This window comes from Hyla sarda, chromosome 5, assembly GCF_029499605.1.
Source record: "Hyla sarda isolate aHylSar1 chromosome 5, aHylSar1.hap1, whole genome shotgun sequence".
Taxonomy (NCBI): Eukaryota; Metazoa; Chordata; class Amphibia; order Anura; family Hylidae; genus Hyla; species Hyla sarda.
The window spans coordinates 145,727,275-145,749,586 of NC_079193.1; the positions used below are offsets into that span (position 1 = coordinate 145,727,275).

Sequence of the window (22,312 nt, forward strand, 5' to 3'; positions counted from 1 at the left end):
TAAAAACAGCAATAGTAGGTATACACCCAATAATGTAGCCAGAATATTTGTTTTTCATCCATATCTCTTTATATGAGCATTACAAAGAACAATAGGGGAGATCTATCAAATCCTGTGCAGAGGAAAAGTAAAGCAGTCACCCATAGCAACCAGATTGCTTTTTTATTTATCTGATTGGTTGCTATGGAAACTGCTCTACCTCTCCCCTTGCTCAGGTTTTGAAACTCCCCATCAGTCATCCTGACCTGTTAGAAACAACATTCTATGTGAAACTTAAAAAAAAAAAAAAAAAAAAATTGTGGCATTTTTTTACTTTTCTTGTTAAATACTGCAGCAAGATGTTACTTTAATATATGTAGTAAAATATTTTAAAGTCCACTTAACATGTATTTTTGTGGTCATGTCCCCTCCAATAGACATGAATGGAGGGTGCATGGTTGGACATCACTAGGGGGCGTGGCGTGACGTCATGTCTCCAGCCGCAGAAACCCAGCATTATAAACATACTGTTTAGGATGTCAGGTGCTGCACAGAGATCGCGGGGGGCCCAAGTGGTAGGACCCCCACAATCGGACATCTTATCCCCTATCCTTTGGATAAGGATAAGATGTCTGTGGGCAAAGTACCCCTTCAAATTGGCATTCCCTAGGCATCTGTAGAGGGCAGCAAAAACCTGAAAGGTTTCTCCTTTCCAATTCATTTTTTGTTAAACTGTTACACAAACTCTTCTAACTCAACTATAACAAGTATAATTGCTCTAGATAAGAGAAACAAAGCAATAGAAACAAATTAGTAGTCTGTCAGATATGATAGACTTGTGGCATTATGCACATCTGACTAACTGACGGGTGCTGGGACCACTTGGAAATGCCCCAGCTCATAGACAGCAATACATTTCCTTGCAGACTCCACAGAAAGTATAGACTTGACTTTTCTTTCTGTGGCTGTCAGAATTGGAATTTCCATGGCAGAAACATCTGGCACAGAAATTCTGCTATGTGAACAGTGCAACAGAATCCCATTGAAATCATTCAGAATATCCATGCGGAATATTTATGCTGAATTCCGCACAGACATTCTGCCGTGTGAACATAGCCTAAAAGCACACATTTAAAGATCGGGTGTTGTCCCGAGCATCAAGGGCTTCACTAGTTGATCAGGTGTCAGAAAGATAAACCCCAAATACCTGGACTGACTAGGGATTGTTGACTGTGACATTTGATGGCATGTTAGATGGCATATTACTAAGTGAAGAGAGTGATCCACAAAGTTAAGAGAAGTGGTCATTGGCTTGCATATAAAAGGACACCATACAAAAAAAAATGGCACTATATGTTAGAGATATGGCTGGAAATATAGTTTGGATGTTCAAAGTTGAAGAAGCACTGCCTACACCCCCTGTATTAACAAAAAGAAGAAGCTGTTATTAGCTGCCAACAGATCCTTGAGGAGGCAGGTGGTCAAAAACCCTTAAGTTACTGCAAAAAACGTGCAACAAGATTTGGTGGCAGCAGGCACTCAGGTTTCCATTTGCAGAGTTAGGCTAGGTTTCCACTTGGTTTTTTTTCTGGCAGTTTTTGGAATACTGCCACTGCAGTTTTTGAGCCAAAGCCAGAAGTGTATTCAAAAGTAATAGGACATATAAAGGAAGGACTTAGACTTCTCCTCCCTTACGGATCCACTTCTGACTTTGGCTCAAAAACTGCAGTGGCAGTATTCCAAAAACTGCCAGAAAAAAAACCAAGTGGAAACCTAGCCTAAGGCAGGTGTATACTGAAGATCTTCACGACTGAGCTCAAGGACAAACACCTCTACTTGGCCAACAGCTCAAAAAAAGTAATCTCTAACATGCTCAAAGCCATACATGATCGGCAGGTGTTGGAAGATTGAAGCACTGAAAAGAACGCTCTGCCTACAGTAAGGCATGATGAATCTGCTTTTGTTCCTCTGGCATTGGAAACCTGCAGGTATGTGGAGGCAAGATTGTTTGAATCAAGTATCAGAAAAGTCTAGGGCCTCCCAGTAGAACATTTATTTCAAGCATACCTCAAAGTCTATCAAGGTTTTGTTTCTAAAGGATCTGGAGTGACCATCATAGCCACTTGACGTAAATACCATAGAAAATCTTTGGTGAGATTTGAAGAAGGTGGCTCCCTGTCATGAGCGGTGAATGTCTGGTTACTGACAGTAGCGGGCACTCACTGCAATGAAGCGAGCACAGCTTCTGGGCTTGCTTTACACTCATTTAATGCCTCAGGGTGTACATTTACATGTCCCATACGACAAGGATATACACTTACGCCCTGTGTTGTCTAGGGGTTACACAGCAATCTTTCATTACACCTAATTAATCTTCATTAAATATGATGTAACAAAGTTTCTAAAAAACATATGAACAGTGGTATACCTCCAAATAAACCATAAAAAACTGAATAAGCTTGGTACATCCTTGTTGTTTATCTTGTTAAGAACAATGTATTCAACAGTCTAACAAAACACAAAAGTCAAACAGAAACATACTATTAACCAGGCACTAGATGACTTTTAAATAGTATTTTGATCCCATTTTAGCTCAGTTCATAGCCGCTAGGTTTCTGGACACTGTTATATGGTTTGCCACTTCAGTTCTCTATTTAAAGTGTTTATAAGAAAAGTTCATGTACTGAGGACATGGTCAGTGTCACACAGCCGGCTGGCACCTTATTGACTAATGAGATGTTGAATTTTGGTAAGTCATCATCAAACAAATCCTGCTTCTAATAAAGTTCTCTTCACTAGAGGCTGCACATGATAACTCACTTTTCTCCATTCCCTTGGAGGGCTTAAGTAATCACAAATCTCCCGTGAAGAAATTCTACTTATGTTTTTCTTCTTCATGTCTTCTTCCTTTTAACGTGAGGACGTCTGATGTATTATTTATCTCCAGACGTGAGCCGGCTGGATCCCAATCAACTGAAAGCTTGGGTTTTCAGACAAATTATCGGTTTATTATCTTCTTATAAGAAATCAACTTGAAAACCTGCCGAAACCTTTAGTATTTTTGGATAGAAAGGAAGTGTTTTTTCCACAGCTGAACCCTGTTAATTAGGAAAAGAGGCATATCTCCATGTGCATATCAGGTACTTCAAAGTGAAGTGTGCTGTGTTCATCTAGTTACTTATCATTAGTGACACAAGGCGTACAAGCATTGCATTTCAAATCAATACCAAGACTGTGAACCAGTTTCATTAAATGGAGGTTTCCTACCAATTGGATTACTAATTATTGTGTACAATTTCCAGGCATTTACCTTCAACTTCCCGTACATTAAATTAAATCATTTTATACAAAATAGCGGTTTTGAAGCCATAGAATGTCTATTAATTTAAACATTGCATTGAAACGACAGAGTACAAAGCTCTGCAAAATGCACTTGACAGTGAATTTGCCTTATTAATATTTACTCAAAGGAAATTGTTGTTTTTTGCACTTTATACTGCTATAATATACTGCTAAAAGTCAACGTATGAATCAAGATCAACATGTCACTGGGACAAGACTGTTAAAAGCTCTCACGGACAATAGAGTAGTTGTCACTATTGATAGGTAAAATAGCCATAATTGTGATGGTATGGAGCACCAGATCTGGGGCTCTTTTACACAACCTATTTTTTTCAGCATTTGTTAAATATCTTAAGAAATTCCATGTGAACTGCTTGAAATCTTAGTTTTTTTTAACAAGAATGTTTTTGGGGTTTTTAATCTTAAAACATTTTAAACACACTTTTTCCTTATGTTTTTAAGGTTCTCTAGTGAAGCAGACAGGAAAAGCACCAGACAAAATGCCATACCCAGAACATGATGCCTTTTGGAAAAAAAAAAAAAAAAAAGCACCACTGCCCCCTAAAACACAATTGAAATATACCACAAACCAAAACACTTCATATATAAACTTTCAGTATTTCACTATAGACCTAAAAGTAACATTGAGCTGCATGCATTTTGATCTACACAAAGTACAGTAAAAATCATCATAAAGGTCCTAAAGAAGAGGGGTGCTGGCCCCTCAAAACGTGTTGCCCATATTTTGTATGTAATAAACCTTTTTGTTTTATAATAAAAAGGTTATTAGTAGCATATCCCTACTTCCTGGGTTGGCGACACTGAAGCATCTATTTTTTCCTTTATTGGATTGATCATTCTCCTCGACTGTTCTACCTCCATCCTAGTACCTAGGTTTCAGGTGCGTCAGCTTCCCGATAAGTAACATCAATCGGTTTAAGGTGAGCACATTATAGCTTGCAGATTTTTCCTGTACAGCTAAAGATAACAGCACATTTTGTGCTTCTGGTATTTACTTTTTCTGTTCCCCATATGATATAGTTTTTTTAAAAGGGACTCAGGCTGTTGAAAATCTGTTGCAGTTTACAATGTGTGTTCAGTCTAAACCATCTCTGAGGTGGCATAGTGAAACGGGTACTCCTCCCCTAGACATCTTATCCCTATCCAGACTTCGCTCCATGCCGGATGACTGGCTAAGCCGGGTGGAGGCTCGTTATGTCATGGCCGCGCCCTGCTCATGATGTCACGGTCACGCCCCCCTCAATGCACGCCCCAAGTGGGGCCTCTGGCGCTGCACCCAACACTCTAAATGAATGCCGGGTGCAGAAGGGAGATCACGGGGGTCCCCAGAAGCGCGACCCCAGTGATCAGAGTACCCCTTTAAGAACTGTGGTTTCTTTGTCACAGACTTTTAAAAAATTGCTAAAATTTAAGCCACACCCCCTTTTTCACCATAAACAAGGTAAAATACTTTTGTAAAGGTGTGCTGCGCTACTTTTTCAACAAATCTGTCTAAACAAAAAAAAGGTTACTTCTGTTTTAGACTCCTTACTAAGTTTAGTTTGCCATAAAAAATTGTGACTTTTTGTGACATGAAAAAGCATGTCAGATGCCAACTGAAAGTTGATATCTGTGGAAATGCTGATCTGACACAGAGTTTTCAGCCAATGTCAGGTGACATAATAGGACCATCATGACAAACAACAGACTGGCATTATGTCATAAAAGAAGGCAGAGATTGATCTGCCCCCAGTCAGTGATTTTTTAATGTGATGTATAGAGCTTCCAGTCTAAGTGACCTTTTCAGATAAACTATAACAAGTTGTTCACCATATGGTCCTCTAACATCACAAGTGAATGGCCAGTGTTAAATTGGTTGCACGAGTGAATCCAGGATAGAGAAAAATAATTCATAGATATAAAGGGATTGTAGATCCCAAACAAAATACACATTGGTCCAGATTTATTCATTAGCCTTAAAGGGGTATTCCAGGGAAAAACTTTTTTTTATATGTATCAACTGGCTCCAGAAAGTTAAACAGATTTGTAAATTACTTCTATTAAAAAAATCTTAATCCTTCCAATAATTATCAGCTGCTGAAGTTGAGTTGTTCTTTTCTGTCTGGCAGCAGTGCTCTCTGCTGACATATCTGCTTGTCTCGGGAACTGCACAGAGTAGAAGAGGTTTGCTATGGGGATTTGCTTCTACTCTGGACAGTTCCCGAGACACGTGTCATCAGAGAGCACTTAGTCAAAAAAGAACAACTCAACTTCAGCAGCTCATAAATACTGAAAGAATTAAGATTTTTTAAAATAAATAATTTACAAATCTGTTTAACTTTCTGGAGCCAATTGATATATGAAAATGTTTTTTTTTACCTGGATAACCCCTTTTAACCACAGCTTTCTGGTTATGCCCAGAGCAACCAATCACAGCTCAGCTTTTATTTTGCCAAAGCTCATTTATATATGAAAGCTGAGCTGTGATTGGCTGTTATGGAAAAAAAAACAGACAGTTTTAATTTCAGACAGATTGATAAATATGGGCGATTGTATATTAACAATGATGTTCCAACATTTTTGGTGATAACTGGTACCCACACTAATGCTATAAAAAGTTTGAGTGCTCTTAAAGGAATATTCCAGTATTGTCAATGGGAGCACCGGTGATACCCGAGTGCTATACTGTGATGATAGAAAATGCAGGGATCGTGTGCCGACTAGGGGCTTCATGCAGTGGGAAGATTATGGGACCCATTCCGGAGATTGTGGGAGTCCCAGAGGTCAGACATCCTGTTGAGAGGGGATATTATTTTAAACACTGGAGTACTCCTTTAACTCCTTTAAAAAGTAACTGTAATAGGAGTGATGGCAACAATAAATGAAAGCTGCATAGTGTGCACTGTAGATTGGAGCAACTCTATATATCATACAATAAACTTTTCACAATAAATATAAAAAAAAATAAAAATAAAATAACTATATTCCAGGTGGAACACAGCTATAAATTAGCAATATTAGTTTTACTATTCTAAGGACTGCATGTAATAGTCCCCTATGGGAACTAAAACAAAGTGTAAAAAAAAAAAAAAAAAAAGTAATAAATGTGAATTAACCCCTTCCTTAATATTAATAAAAGTTTAAATCATTCCCCTTTTCCCATAAAAAAAAATATGAAAACAAAAATAAACATATGTATCACGTACGTAAATTACCAAACAATAAAAATATAACCTTAATTAAACCGGACAATGGTGTATATGTCAAAAATACCAAAATACCCCAAAAAAATTTTTGTCACTTTGTATACCCTAAAAAAATGTATAAAATGTGATCAAAAAGTCCCATGAAAATAAAAAAGATACAGATAAAAACAATAGAGCACGGCGCAAAAAATGAGCCCTCACACATTCCTGTATACGGAAAATAAAAAAGATATAGGGGTCAGAAAAAGACAATTTTAAGCTTACTAATTTTCATACAAAAAGTTATAGCGGGATACTCATGAAAAGTGAAAGTGGAGAACGACTTTTTACTCGATTAATTAATGTGGTGGAAACTGCGCTGCGGAATCTGTAGGCGCTATATAAATAAATAAATAAATAAACTGCTTACCTGCACAAATTTATTACATGGCGCAGGGCATGTGACAAATATGGAGCTGATTACATTTCTTTCTTCAGTACTCCACTCTGCATGGTAATTCATCTGATCAACTTTTTGTGCGACTTTTTAATAATGCTGTCCACAGTCAGTTTCTAAGCCAACTGAGGACTTGTGTAGATTTGCACCTCAGTTAGCGCAGTTGTGCCAGACGATGAGACAAACTAATTTGAAAATAGTTTCACCAAGGTTTACGTTTTCTGGTGTCTAAATACATGTAATTTTAAACCCTCTGGGTTATTTTTAATTTAATATATTGGAAAACATATGTATCCCAATACATAACTTGCCGAACATGCATCATCTCACAGCAGGTCTGGGGCCTTCTTCGGGCTGTTTGGGATAAAAGATTATTGCCAGTGCCCTGCATGATAATCGTGGGGATAAGACAACACACTTCTCTTCATATGCTTTGTACTTGACAATGGGAGACAATGGGACAATGGGAGACAATGTGCGTAGCACATCCAACTTGTCTGTTTTTCAGTGCCTGACCATCTCTACTGGGCTCAAACCGGTGGAAGATGGCCAGGCAGTCATCTTATTTCTTTGGGGGCAAACCCTTTCTAATGGCCTGCATTGCATTTTTTACTGATCGTACACCCCCTGGGTTATTGCACTGGCACATGTACGGCACTGGTCATTAAGTTCCAGCTGCCAGTGCTGTATAATAATGGTAAGAAGGGAAGTAACTATCACGGCTGATAGTTCTAAGAATGGAGACAAGATCATTTGCAATACCTGATCTTATGTATTGTACCGGCATTGAGAGGATAATGGTAAAGTAAATGAGGGAGTCGAATAATAGGACATGACTTATGTTGGGGAGATTATCGCGTAACAACAATTTTTACCTGAGATGAAGAGTGAAGTAGAGATCAAGATAAATCACCAGGAAATTACAGGGAACAACATTGCTATGTATCCATGGGTCCTAATTCATGACACGCTCCATGGTGACCACATGCTTACCAGTACTTATTCTAAAGGCTTACGAATATTTCATTTATGGTTCCAGCAGAGACACCAAAATGCCCTCCCCAAGTGAGCAAGAATAAATAGAAATACTAATTCAAAAGATTTTCTCATCTACAGTTACTAAGAAACAATTCCGTCATCTCATAAAAACTAATGATTTTATACTTACAAATACCTAGAATATAATATAAAAATGTACTGTTTCTTAGAAATATAAAACAATATCTGAATCACTTTGACTTTATTTACTGTATACAAACAGGGTGATGGTTGACATGGTCCATGAAGAACGGACTATATATTTATACTTAGTTTAAAGCATGCTTGGAGGCACACTGTATGAGAGCAGAGGGAAAGGTCTGTTTTATCCACAATAAAAGTGCCTCTCTTAGTCTAATATGACATTCACTTGAATTGGGTCAAGCTGCAATACCAATACAGTCCATCCACAAAAGTGGTGCTGTCTCTGTGGGAAAAAAAAATGCTTTTTACTTTAAATCTGTAAACGAGCACAGTGGATGGGGCGATCAGCAGTAAGTTCATATGTAGTTTTTGACCCATTTTTTGAGGATGTAACACTTGTAAAACATCTTAAAAAGTCCCCAAAAAGATCGTTTTTTTCCCTTTGATTAATTTATGTTAAATTCAATGGAGAAATAGTTTTTTGTTCCAACACAATTTAATTTTACAGATGTTATTGTTACTCCCATAGAAACTAAGTGCAGGTGACCTATTTAGGGCCATATACCGTATTTTTCCCCGCATAAGACGCACTTTTTCTTCCCCAAAACTGGGGGGGGGGGGGAAGTTGGTGCGTCTTATATGGCTAATACACACCTATCGGGTCGGTCCCGGCGGCCATCGACGGCCGGGACCCGCGGCTAATACAGGACAACACCGATCGCGGTGACGCCCTGTATTAACCCTTCAGACGCGGCGATCAAAGGTGACCACTGCGTCTGAAGCGAAATTGACACTAACCCGGCTGCTCAGTCGGGCTGTTTGGGACCGCCGCGGTGAAATCGTGGCATCCCGAGCAGCTTACAGGACACCGGGAGTGACCTTACCTGCCTCCTTGGTGTCTGCTCCGGGCTGGGATCCCCTGCTTGGCCGGCGCTCTCCTTCGACGTCATCACGTCGTCACGCACGCCGTCCCGTCATCCAATAGGAGCGGCGTGCGTAGTGACGTGATGACGGCGACCGAGAGCGTGGATCCCGGGGAAGAAGACGTCCGGAGCATCGGGGACACCATGGTGACGCGGCGACAGTGATGGAGCGACATCCAGGGCAGCGGTGACGAGCGGTGACAGGTCCGGAGCGGCAGGGACACGTGAGTATTACCTCCTACCAGTGGTCTTCAACCTGCTGACCTCCAGATGTTGCAAAACTACAACTCCCAGCATGCCCGGACAGCCAACGGCTATCCGGGCATGCTGGGAGTTGTAGTTTTGCAACATCTGGAGGTCCGCAGGTTGAAGTTCACTGCACTGTTGGGTTCAGAATCTTTTTTTTTCTAGATTTTGCACCTTTAAAATAGGGTGCGTCTTATATGCCTGTGCGTCCTATAGGGCGAAAAATACGGTATTAGTGCTTACATAATGTATCTCTGTATTTTGGCACATATCTTGCCACATAATTTGCAATGTATTTTGGAACGTAAACATCTCAAAAACTGCAGTTTTTCTCGGCTTTAGCTTTTGGTCTAGCTCAAAAAGCATCTAAAAAGCAGCCAAAAATGTTTCACACAACAGGCCAAAAAACATGTAAAAGGAAGGCTGAAAAAATGTCAGACATTTTTGACATCAGACATCAAAATGAGCCTTAAAAATGATGTGTGGACATAGCCTATTAGGAGAGAAGATTAGGTGGAAATGGTTACCATCTCTACAGGTTTCATAGCAGCAGCTGGGTCTGACTACTCACATGAGCAATCTGATAACATAGTCACAACACGTATGTCATAAAAATATGTAATTGCGGTCTTTACTTTACCCATGAAAATGTGCCAGCAGGGGGTAAGATACAACCCTGTCAAGTCCAAAATTGACATTTCGTGAACAGAAGTCGATAGAAAAAAAAAATAATCACCATATTGGTAAATGATGGTACAATCATAGACAGATCCAAACTGCAAATAACTCAACTGACCGTCCCCCCTAAAGATTTAACCTAAATAACATACAGGCATGAAGCTATTTTTCTCTGTTCCATCTCACTTGAACCTATGGGTACAGATTGAGGCTGCAAACAAGCACAAATCTGCCCGCCTATCATTTCCAGAGAAGTATCGCCATGATTTGATTTTATTATAAGAATCCACTCGAGTCATGTTTCAAGCAGATCTCCGAGATGCAGCATAAAGAAAAAAGGAAACTTAGGGCACATGAAGAAAAAAATGACATTCATAAGTGCTGATTCCTTCCAGTCAGAGCGCTGCCGCTGATGTTGAAAATCAATAAGGCCGAATGAATGAGACTGCCAGTAGCTCAGCAAGAGATTACATATTTGGATAGAAACATGAATGGTAAACAGCGCAGGGTTTTAAGGCAGGATCACATGTAATGAAATGGTAAATGGTGTGTATAATAGACTAGCAATCTACCCGTTCATGGGCGTCCACAGGAATGCCGGGATTTGTTTAGGATCATATGCACTGTTTATAACCGTGTATAAAATTCATGCATGCAATATCATTTATATGCAAACGGCAGGAAAAATGAAAAGGAGAATACTAAGCACATAGTTAATGTTTCCCCTATAAACATAAAATATCAAATCGGAACAAAAGGCTAAGACGCAAAATGCAATTCTTGAAAGGTATAACAGTTACACTGCAACAAGGAGATATCTGTAATAGGGTTTTGTGGATCTATCTAAGCTGAAGAAATGGCAATACAGTGGTCCCTCAAGTTACAATATGAATCGGTTCCTGGACGACCATTGTATGTTGAGACCAGAACTCTATGGGAACCTGGTAATTGGTTCTGAAGCAACCAAAATGTCATCCGAAATAGGAAAAAGTGAGGATTGAACAAAATTAAGTAGATAACTAATATCTATAGATCAATTCCTTACATATAAAAGTAAGAAAGATCTGCTGGGAGCTGTAAATCACTGTCTAATTCAGTGTTTCCCAACCATGGTGGCTCCAGCTTTTGCAAAACTACAACTCCCATCATGCCCGGACAGCCGAAGGCTGTCCGGGCATGCTGGGAGTTGTAGTTTTGCAACAGCTGGAGGCACCCTCGTTGGGAAACACTGGTCTATGCAGAGAACAGAAGCTTCTTCAGGGTCCTGTGCAGTACACGCAATGTCCTAAAAAAAGTAAAATGGAGCCGCCCTTACTTGGTTTAAAAGGAGCATCTAACCTTGGCATAGGTTAAAAGTAGTACAGAACACGTAGTACCTCCCTGTACTGTAGGGGGGCGCTACCAGACACCAGTCAGTGCATGTTCTTCAGTAATACAGGGTTTTACCATTGAATGCCCATTCTGATTGGTCGGATCTTCCAGCCATTGACATATTTCCATAGCAGATTCCATAGCATTGTATGTTGAGTCTGGTTTCAACTTACAATGGTCCAGAAAAGACCATTGTATGCTGAAACTATTGTATGTTGAGGCCATTGTAAGTTGAGGGATCACTGTATTGCAAAAAACATGTAATGGTCAGGAGTCAGGACAAGAAAGTGCCTACAGAGTATTGCTACATATTTATCGGCTCTGAATACCAGTTAGGGTGCTTTCATACCACGTTTTGTACTTACGGTTCCCGAATATGGCTGGGAGGAGGGGGGCGGGGCTTAATCGCGGTGCCCGCACTCAGCCGTATTCGGGAACTGTATTTGATGCATGTCTATGAGCCGACCGGAGTGAACCGCAGCCTCCGATCGGCTTCGTTTTCGGCCGTATGCGGTTTCCCAACCGCAGGCATAAAAGTGGTCAACCGCGTTTTTGCCTACGGTCGGGAAACCACATAGGGCCGAAAACGCAGCCGACCGGAGACTGCGGTTCACTCCGGTCGGCTCATAGACATGCATTAAATACGGTTCCCGAATACGGCTCAGTACGGGTGCTGCGATTAAGCCCCCCCCCCCCCCTCCCAGCCGTATTCGGGAACCGTAAGTACAAAATGTGGTGTGAAAGCACCCTTATTTATGCAAAGCTATGTGCCTGTGTACAAGTCCTACAGACCAAACATGGGGTAGTCTTTGCTCCGGGTCAAGATTAAACAAATTTTTTGCCATAAATCTGACATAAATATGTCATAAATAAATATAAAAATAGGCTATTAATAGGTTGCATCAAGAAGACAGCTGGTAACTTAAGTTTAAAAAAAAGAAGACAGCTGGTGTAGAATAAGCTAAGATCAATAGGTCCGGCTTTCCTAACACTAGTTGTCACCAGAGGAAGCTGTATGTAGCCAGATATTCCCCACAGCACCCACTGTAGGGGAAACAGAGCATTACATGGTGGCTATTTAGATGACTAGACAGGTTGGGTCCAGAGCTGCTATTTGTCCTGGTTGTAACAGGGAAGGGAGGATATTGTGTGATGTTCATATACCCTAATAAAACTAGGGTTGTCCTCACGAAACATCCTTTTAAATATATTTAAAACAGACGTATAACAGTTTCTCACCCGTCAAAACATTTAAAGTACCTCTCCACTGAAGCAGTAAAAATTCACTGCTCTCCTGTATCATTGTGTTCAGTCACTGTATACAATATATCTGTCATAGATGCGTAAGTGCTTTCTTCTATTTTTGCCATAGAAAGTAGCTAAGAAATGACTATTATTGAGAGCCATATTAGTGCATCCAGAGCTTTTAAATCTGTCGTCCACTTACCCAACTAAGGATATAGGATTCTTAGCGCACATATGCTATTTCTCATGCCTTCTCTATCTTATAACAATCCTAGTAATTGATACAAAGCTTTAAATTCACTTTAAATGTAAAGTCAGAAATATCCAAATTAAAGTGACATTGCTATCTTACGCGTTCACACCAGATCCATAGTTCTGGTTTTATCGCTTAGACCAGCACCATCTCCAGAATGAGTGGCCCCCTCACCTACATTTCACCTGGGCAAATAAAGAGGTGACTGGACTTGTGTGGCTCTCTCTAATGACCATAGATATGTCATAAATGTCTAAGCAGGGAACACCCCCTGAACACAGTACATATATGAATTTCCCCAGCAAATCCACACCGCCTAGAATTGGGGTTAATTATGCACAGACTTTGCTGCGGAAATTAACTCCTGCAATTCAAAATCCCATTCACAAATGGGCTTTTCCAGGTAGATTCCGCAAAAGAATGAACAATTTCATTCTTTCGTTGGAATCTGGGTCCACATTGTAAATTCCATCGCATACATTTTGTAGTGTACAGTACAGCAGAATCCTATTGGAAACAAGGGGAGGCTGTATCCAGTTTTGTGACTGGACCATACTACGGTTTTAGGTCCGGTCACAAAACTGGATACAGGGCAAAAATGATCTTGTCTGCATCCCCATAGATCTTAATACTATGTATTGCCCTCTTATTCATCAATGATAGCTGCAAACTTTGTTTTAGTTGTCTATTTCTTGCAGGTGGTATAACTGCAAGAAATGGGCCAACTGTCGTCGGCCCCTTTGCATGATCTGCACGTCTGAGATCTCCCCAAAGTGACTCCATGATAATGATCAGGGAACTGTGATGGCCACTCAAGAACCTACACCTTTTTCGGCTGTAACCACTGGAAGATCAACATGGCCTTGGGTTTAGGATCATTGTTGTGCTCAAAAGTCCAACAGCATACCACGCACAGCTTTCATACAGAAGAATGCAAATTGTCTGCCAATATTTTTAATAACATGATGCATTCAACTTGCCATCAATTTTCACAATATTTCCTTTGCCTCTAGAGCTCCCCCGTCCCCCAAAACATCAGTGAGCCACTACCATGCTTTACAGTGGGGACAGTATTTGTTTCGCTGTCAGCCTTGTTGACCCATCTCCAAACATGGCACTTATGGTTTTGACCAAAAAGCTCTATTTTAGTCTTGTCACTTCAAATTACAGTGTGCCAGAAGCTGTGAGGCATGTTAAGGTAATGTCGGGCATAGTGTAACTAGGCTTTTATGAGGCATTGGCACAATAAAGGCTTCCTTCTAGCAACTTGTCCATGTATCTCACTTTTGTTTAAGTATTGTCATTCCTTGAAACAATCACTTTTGAGGAGATTTATCGAAACCTGTCCAGTGGCAAAGTTGCAACCAATCAGATTGCTTCTTTCATTTTTAAAGAGGCCTATGAACAATGAAAGAAGCGATCTGATTGGTTGCTATGGGCAACTCAGCAACTTTTCCTCTGGACAGATTTTGATAAATCTCCCCCATTGTCTTTTTCCAGAGCAGTCTGTATTTCTCCTGAGGGTACCTGTGTGTTTTACTTCTAGGAGTTGTGGCTGAAATCTTTCTTGGTCTACGTAATCTTGGTTTGGTATCAAAAGACCCTCAAATTTTCCACTTCTTTACAAGTGACTGAGCAGTACTGAGTGGCATTTCCAAGGCTTTGGACATCTTTTTATATCCTTTTCCATCTTTATAAAGTTCAATTTCCTAGTTACGCAGGTCTTTTGACAATTTTCTGCTCCCCATGGCTCAGTAGCCTTCTCAGTGCATCATGAGAGCTAATAAATACATTTCATATTTATAAATCAACACTAATTACATTGTAAAAAGCCACAGGTGCGGAAAATTACCTTTAATTGCCATTTTAACAAGTGTGTGTTACCTTGTACCTTGACATGATTTTTTGGCATGCACAGTCATGTTTAATAAATCAGTGGAAAAATTTGAGCAGAATCAATTTGCCCAAAACCCAAACTGTTTTGCCTATAACAACCAATCACAGCTAAGATTTCATTTTACCAGAGCTCATTAGGATATGAAAGCTGAGCTGTGATTGGATGCTGTGGGTAAAACCAGGCAGTTTTTAGGCAGATTGGGTTTTAGGCAGATTGATAAATCTAAGTCTATGTATGGGATGTTGTCGCAAAATTTCTGGGAGAGAGCCCTGGAGTGGCTGTGGCATGTGGAGTAGTGGCAAATATAGGGGTGAAGGGAATGGGATTTTTTTTTTTTTTTTAGCTTTTTGACCCTAGTCCCAGTCTGTAGTATTTTAAACAAACAGCAAACTCAGAGTATTGCCTAGTCTGGATTTTATTTAACCTAAAGAACACTAAAAAAACACATAACAGCCAGAAAACATTCACACTGTTAACATCACAACTGTGTACAACACAGCGATATCACACATTTACTATTTTGTAGTGTACTGTATCTAGATGGGAATAAAATAAATGTTACTTACCCTGCTAAGATAAGGTGCCAGGTCATAAGATATGCTTAGGTGCTTCTTTTTCCTTTACTCCTGTGTACATCTACAGCAAGGGTTTCTTCCAAACTGTCTGTTCTCCAGCATGTCCTGGCCCCATGCTGTGCACAGATTTTACTTTCAGGGGCAGTTTATGTATTATTATGTCCAAATGTGCCATTAGTAGCTCAAAATAGCCATTGTGGCCACAACCTGCACATTACCTTGCTTCAGACCGTATTTTGCACATAATTTGTGCAAACCCATAAAATGTACAATAACCTTTGTCATGGCTAACAAATCAAAATGTAATATCTGTTGAATAGCGCTATCAAAACACAGAAATGGCACATAATATATAGCTATTAAGGATGGGCAGACAGTGGAAACACTTAAACTGTATATATATATATATATATATATATATATATATATATATATATGTTTACTGTAAATATTTATTGATATAAATGAATATGTGTGTGTCTGTGTATATTATTTTTAAGTATCTCACTTATTTTCTTATACTACATGTATATATGTATGTTTCTACATGTACTGTATACAGGTGTGTACGTATACTGTACATGCATTCATGTTTTTTGGAATTTGCTTATACTGTTCTACAGCATGTGTGTGTCTGTGTGTATGCACACACATAAATGTGTTTGATTAGATGCTTGGATGTATTTCTATACTGCAAACATGTTTTATATGTTTTATTTATGAATATTTCTATTGATGTGTACTTAAACTATATTTATGGTTTATTTATGTGTGTATATACTGTACATGTATATGCATGCACCTGTGTTGGTACTTCTACTTTTACATAGATATATATATATGTGTATATATATATATATATATATATATATATATATATATATATATATATACATATATATATATATATATATATATATATATATATATATATATAATGTGTGTATATATGTTAGATAGATGTGTGCTTCTCCTGTACAGGGGTGTGTGTCTGTAAGAATTTGTCGGAGATACATTATATATATATATATATATATATATATATATATATATATATATATATACACATGTAGACATGAACAAAAACTGTTGGTAATGCAACGTCCAGTTTAACAGTGTATAAATCCAAGATAGCTGTATACCATGCATATGTGTATCTGTATTCTTTTCCTCCTGCTATTGCAACTTTCAATACATAGTTCTATCAAGACCGAGGCATCATACACTGGAATTGTCATGAACAAGCAGAATGGAATTGCTTTTACATGACTAGAAGGAGCATTGAAACAGTTAATTCCACACTGTTATTATAAAGTGAGATCCAGAGAAGGAATTGTAGACTGTTCTGTGTTATTATAATATTATTCTTTACTTATAGATATTGTATGATCTGGAACACAATCCTGCAGTTACATTTTTCGATGCCCCAGGGAGCTTACAATCTAATTTCCCTAGTACAGATTTACACACTCACATAGGTTATGACCCATTTGATCGTTCTCTGCATAGTACTCTAGTAGTGCATTTGAGTACTGTAGGAGGAAACCCATGCAGACATGACAAATGTACAGACATATAAACTCTATGGAGACGTTGCCTAGGTTGAACTTATGGCCTCAGAGCTACAAGAAAGCAATGATAAGTATTGCTCTACTCTACGTTCTCTGACAGCAAGAAAACAGGTACATTCCTAATAAGAGGTTATCTTATCATCAGTACATCACATGAGCTAATACCTTAACATATCACACAAATTGTTTATTGCTATTAGAATAAATGCTACTCCACATTCACATTTCTTAGTCAGTCTTCAGCTATCTAAGAAGAACAAAAATAATCCCAAAAAATAAAGGTTTTCATTGTGTCGCTTTTATAGTCAGGAAAAGGGTGCACTCAGCAAATGCAGATAAAACCATAGCAATCTAATTTTGGCTTCTGCATACATAAAATGATTATACATTTGAATTGTTTTTGCACTTTGCAGGTTGCCTCATTTTAATAAATAACACTTTTTTAACATCATGTGGAAACTCAGTCCCTTACATTAGCTTAAGCTTTTAGTTTGGAACCACATGTATGGGTGGAGGGTAACCTCTTTGAGGTGAATGCACTGCCCACTTATGTGATTGGACACAACTTTATATATTACTATAGTTCTGTTATGGATGTTATCACAGTAAGGCCTGGCAAGAACTCCATACACGTTATAAGTTTCCTAACTTTATCCAAACTTAAATACTCTGTGCACATGGACAGAGAGAGGCAGTAATACTGTAAATGCTGAGTTAAAATGAGTTAAAATATCATATCTTCATAAACTGCATCAGGACTTTGTGCTCTTTCTAAGCTGTTGGATTTAGATACCTGGAGGTAAGAAGGATTTTTGGAACCCCTGCATTAGCGACTATAGTGAGCTATATTAAACACAGCCGCCTGTATGTGAATAACAATCATATTCAACACATCTCCAGGTCTATTTGTTGACAAATATTGTACATACAAAAATGCCACAATCTACTGTAATACACCTTGGGAACACCTCAGTTGTGTTCATCAAGTAACTTTCCCAAATATTTTACATGTCAAATGGTTACTTCACCATTTGTGACATATGCAAAGATTGTCTTCAAAACTCAGGAATATGTTTCAGATATCAAGCTTGTTGTAACTAAGTGGTATAGAAATCCAAAACATCCTAAGTATTAACCGTGAATGGGTGATCCATCCATGGAGCCCTAAAAAGTTATCCTACAAGTGGCTGCGCCCAAACCACTTCACAGCCACATGTACGGATGGTCACTAAACTCATATTAAATATTAATCATATTAAAAATCTTAAACATTGTAAATAGATATTGTCCATTGAGTTGTATTTTTAAGTTTACATAGTTACAGAATTGATGGAAAACAGCAGCAGGAACAATAGTATGATGGGATAATATGAACATATGCTGGAGCGTGCACTCAGCTATCATCACTGTCCACCCAGCACTCATCCTGATCAGCACAGTGTATACAGGACATGGACACCAATAAACACTAAAATATTTATAAAAAAAAGAAAAAATTACAATGGGGGTGATATGATTATATATGTTCTAGTTAAGGCATTGAAAAGTAATACTTCCCTTTATTGCATCTATCTATTCTTCTATCTATCTATCTACCTATCCACACAGATACACATACCTAAACTTCAGGGTTGGAGTCTTTAAGTAAAAAACATAAAATATACTAGAAGATGTGTACGGTAGATCCGCCATTTGGACAGCTGCAATTTACCTTTTCCAGCTGTCATGTAGTAAACTACTTGTTGTGTTCATTCCAGTTTTATAAGATATATTTCATCACACTGATTTTATATTGTACATTGCAAACCTGTTTATTGTAATAAAAGTAAGCCAACTAAATAATCTAATTCAATGGTGGAAAGTCATCCACTCGCCATTGTAAATAGTTATGCATCTTACATACACATGTGTACATATACAAATAACTATATTCTTATTCCCTAAAACCACATGTACGTACCTTACTTTACTCACATAAAGAACTGATTACTGATACACGTAAAAGTATCTAAAAAAGTAATAATACAACTAAAACAAACTGTATCAGACTAAAGTATAGTAGTTCATATATATACAATGTGAAGTACTTTAATAAGGGAAATGAGTTTTCTTATAGGGACAGTAAGAGAGAATGACTATAATACTATAACTTACTAAAATAAAACATTTACACATAGAAATGAAAATATCAAAGAGAGCCCAGGATAGATCTTTTCTAAAATAAGAATTTCTTGTTGCTAGCCTACCTATAATAGCATTACAAATACAAAATTTGTGTCAAGTTCAAAGTAAAATGTTACATATCTATTTGCTATATAAAGACTGTGTATGCTAATGTTTTGCACACATGATACTTACGTTTTTCTTTCACCATTTTGAAAGAAAAAGAAAGTTTATCATACATAGGATGATATGTAATTTTTTTTAAATTGTATTATTACTTTTTGGAGGTATATTTTTTTAACATACAAACAAAAACTATATAGTATTATATTATCTCTCACTTGATTTTTATCATTACAAACAAATGCCATTTAGATAAAGTGACCTTTTTAGTTTTGTTCTGATGATCTGTTTTAAGGCCTAAATAATATTTTTTTTAAATCTGCTGAAGGTTTTTTGCTTTAACTTAAAAAAAAAAAAAAAAAATCAATCCAGAGCAGAAATAAATGAACAGAAAATGCTTCTTGATTACCTCATCTCAACCTGAAAATGAGACCTTGAAGCCTGATATATATTGTGTGAGCGATATCATTCACCCTAGCCTTTGCTCCTCTTTGTAATTGGAGATCACAGGTGCTAGAGTGGACGTCCACTATGCTATCCATTTGAATGACAAACGCCTGTGAAAAAGTGGAAAGCACAGCACACTGCTCTATTATGCTGCCTGCAGTAGCAGCATTACATGCTTATTTACAAGCAAATCATTACAATGGGGGGCTTTCACCAATCGTACCCTTATCATTCACTATTTAGGCCGTTGCACTTTTGTCTCTTGCAAACTTGCAAGCAAAATCCATACTTCCGTATAGCAGAACTCAAGAATACAAGCATCGTCTGACACCTGGCCTGACAATGCGGTACACATAAGTTCAAATTTTAAAAAAATTAAAAATTAAAAATATATATATATAAACAAATATTTAGAGTAGTAAAATAAAGCCTTATGTTGACTGCAAGATTTATATTAATGCACCGAAGGCCACACTAGCCTACAACGTGTTAACTAGAGACAAGCCTGTCTTAGTTCACATATGACCACAATGCTAACCCTTTAGGCTGACACACTGTTTTAACATATGCAGAAGGACGTGAACTAAATATAACAGACAAAAAAGCAAATAAGACTACACAATAATAAAAAGGGGCCAGCGGTGTCGTGGACAGCATGGTACAAGTGAAATTAAATACCTAGACAGACTTACCGAAGAGCTTGCTGGGAGTGTCCTCACCATCATTTGATTCCACAGGAGCAAGCAGGGGCTCGTTCAGCTCACTGTCTGAAGTAGCTGCCTTGTCTTCACCTCTCGACTCTGCATTCATCTCACTCCGCAGCAGCAGCAAGGGCTTACTGACTTTTCCGGCTATCATTGGATCCTAGTGATGGGGGGGAAATAAAGAGTGAGCGAAATAAGGAACTAAAGTGGATGCTACGGTGTTAGTACACTCACTCCAACACCTTCCCCCTCTCCAGCTCTCCTTTACACACACATACACACATACACACACACCGTCTCTCTTATCTCCCCAGCTGCTCCTGTTGTTATTGCTGGCTGCAGTCAAGTGAAGAGCTATTACAGATCCAATGAGTTTTCCATTACACTCCACCCTATTAAAGCTCAACTATCATGTGAAAGATTCAGAATGCTTTTGGGAGAGCGAACTTCTTTGAAAGCATGCTTACAATCATCTTTGTAAATGCATGATATGCTGGGTCGGCTCCTCCGTTGGCTGTACTGCAACAAGGCACCCCTGGCTGTAGGAAGAGATCCCCTCACATATTGCACCACAGCCTAATTATACATATTGACAAAGTACCTGCCTCCCTCCTGTCCTTCTCTCTGCCCCCCTACCCTGCCTCAGAATTATGCAGACGTCGTCTCATTACAAGGTGATTAACCTGGCATTAACATTGACAAGCACGCATTATGAGACATGAGTCCAAAATAATCACATCTATTCCATTCTAGCAAGGGAGATCCTGAACGTTTTGGGGAATGCTGATGACGGGTGTGAATAATCGTAAACTTTATCTTTATTTGTCTGCTCCCATTTAGTGCTGAAAGGGACAGCAGTCTATTGAAAGCAGTGCAGCCTACTGAAATGGACAGCAGCCTATTGAAAGGGTCAGCTCCCCACTGAAGGGTCAGAGGAGTATTGTGCTACATACAGAGTTCACAATGGCAGTGTTTGCACCTTCACAACACACACGTATGGCAAGCAAAGCTACAAAGAGATCTTACAATTAAAACTCTGATTATGCTTTGAAATGGGCAAACAAGCAGGCAGCAAATACAGCAAATACAGTTCCTTCTAGTCTGGAAAGTTCAAGTGCAAGGACATACTAGTCATTTTTATTTCAGGACAATTAAGGTGCTCCCTATCTGCACATAATCCAGTTTCCTCCAGCTCCAAAACAACTGCAAAAACTCAACAAAAGGCAGGCATAAATTCAATATATTATCATATCATGTTATCCATTTGTCTAAATACTTAAAAGCATAGCAATAAAATAAAAAGGATCAGTACTTACAAAACAATTGCAAACGTTCTTATTTCTCCTGCAGCATTAAGGCCCCAAAAGGTAGAAATAAAAAGTACTTGCTAGCGATTGGATCTGTTCTCGTCATCTCAGTCAGAGGCCATGGTGGGGTCATAGGCTCTTCCACAATTTCTCTATTCCCTGTGCATAGTTCTACAATTTATTTATTTTTTTGTTATTGTTGTGGCGGATATCAAGATACTAATAAAATACCCAAATAGGGAAGAAGATACAAATGACCCTGTGGTGTTATCTGTCAGCTATTTATTGCTAAGTTCATGCCTAAATGACTCTAATGTAGAGAACAGGTGACCAGCGTGCTAGGAGGTGGGCTAGGATGCTCCTAATACCCCATCATCACATTGGTCGATGCGTGCCTGTGGGTTCTTTAATGTATTCATGTCTGAAAACTGAATTTGATATGACACATGATAATCTATGAAAATGTTAATCAATACAAATAGTTTAAGCTGTCATCAAATGCACTTCTTTAGTCAATACTCATATTGCTGCAAACAATGTCACTGTCACCGAGGCTTAATTTGCACAGCACTTAAATATTGGAGTCTGTGCATCAGTGCACTCCTCTCGAAATACTGTAGGTAAACACATTTTCTCCCTATTTAAGGCTAGAGCACTCAGCATG

At 38.6% G+C, this 22,312-nt stretch overlaps 1 protein-coding gene across 5 annotated transcripts in view; it reads right to left on the minus strand.

Annotated features, from left to right (window-relative positions):
* POU6F2 (POU class 6 homeobox 2) overlaps nt 1-22,312 on the minus strand; it is a 715,277-nt gene that overhangs the window by 481,992 nt on the left and 210,973 nt on the right. For 3 of the 5 annotated variants that reach the window (XM_056520455.1, XM_056520451.1, XM_056520454.1), the window contains exon 2: nt 20,330-20,501. In XM_056520455.1, the coding sequence (XP_056376430.1) occupies nt 20,330-20,501 (172 nt within the window). Of the gene's footprint in view, nt 1-20,329; nt 20,502-20,808; nt 20,876-21,657; nt 21,810-22,312 lie in introns of those variants that run through there. The other 2 variants (XM_056520456.1, XM_056520452.1) reach the window with 2 other exon arrangements.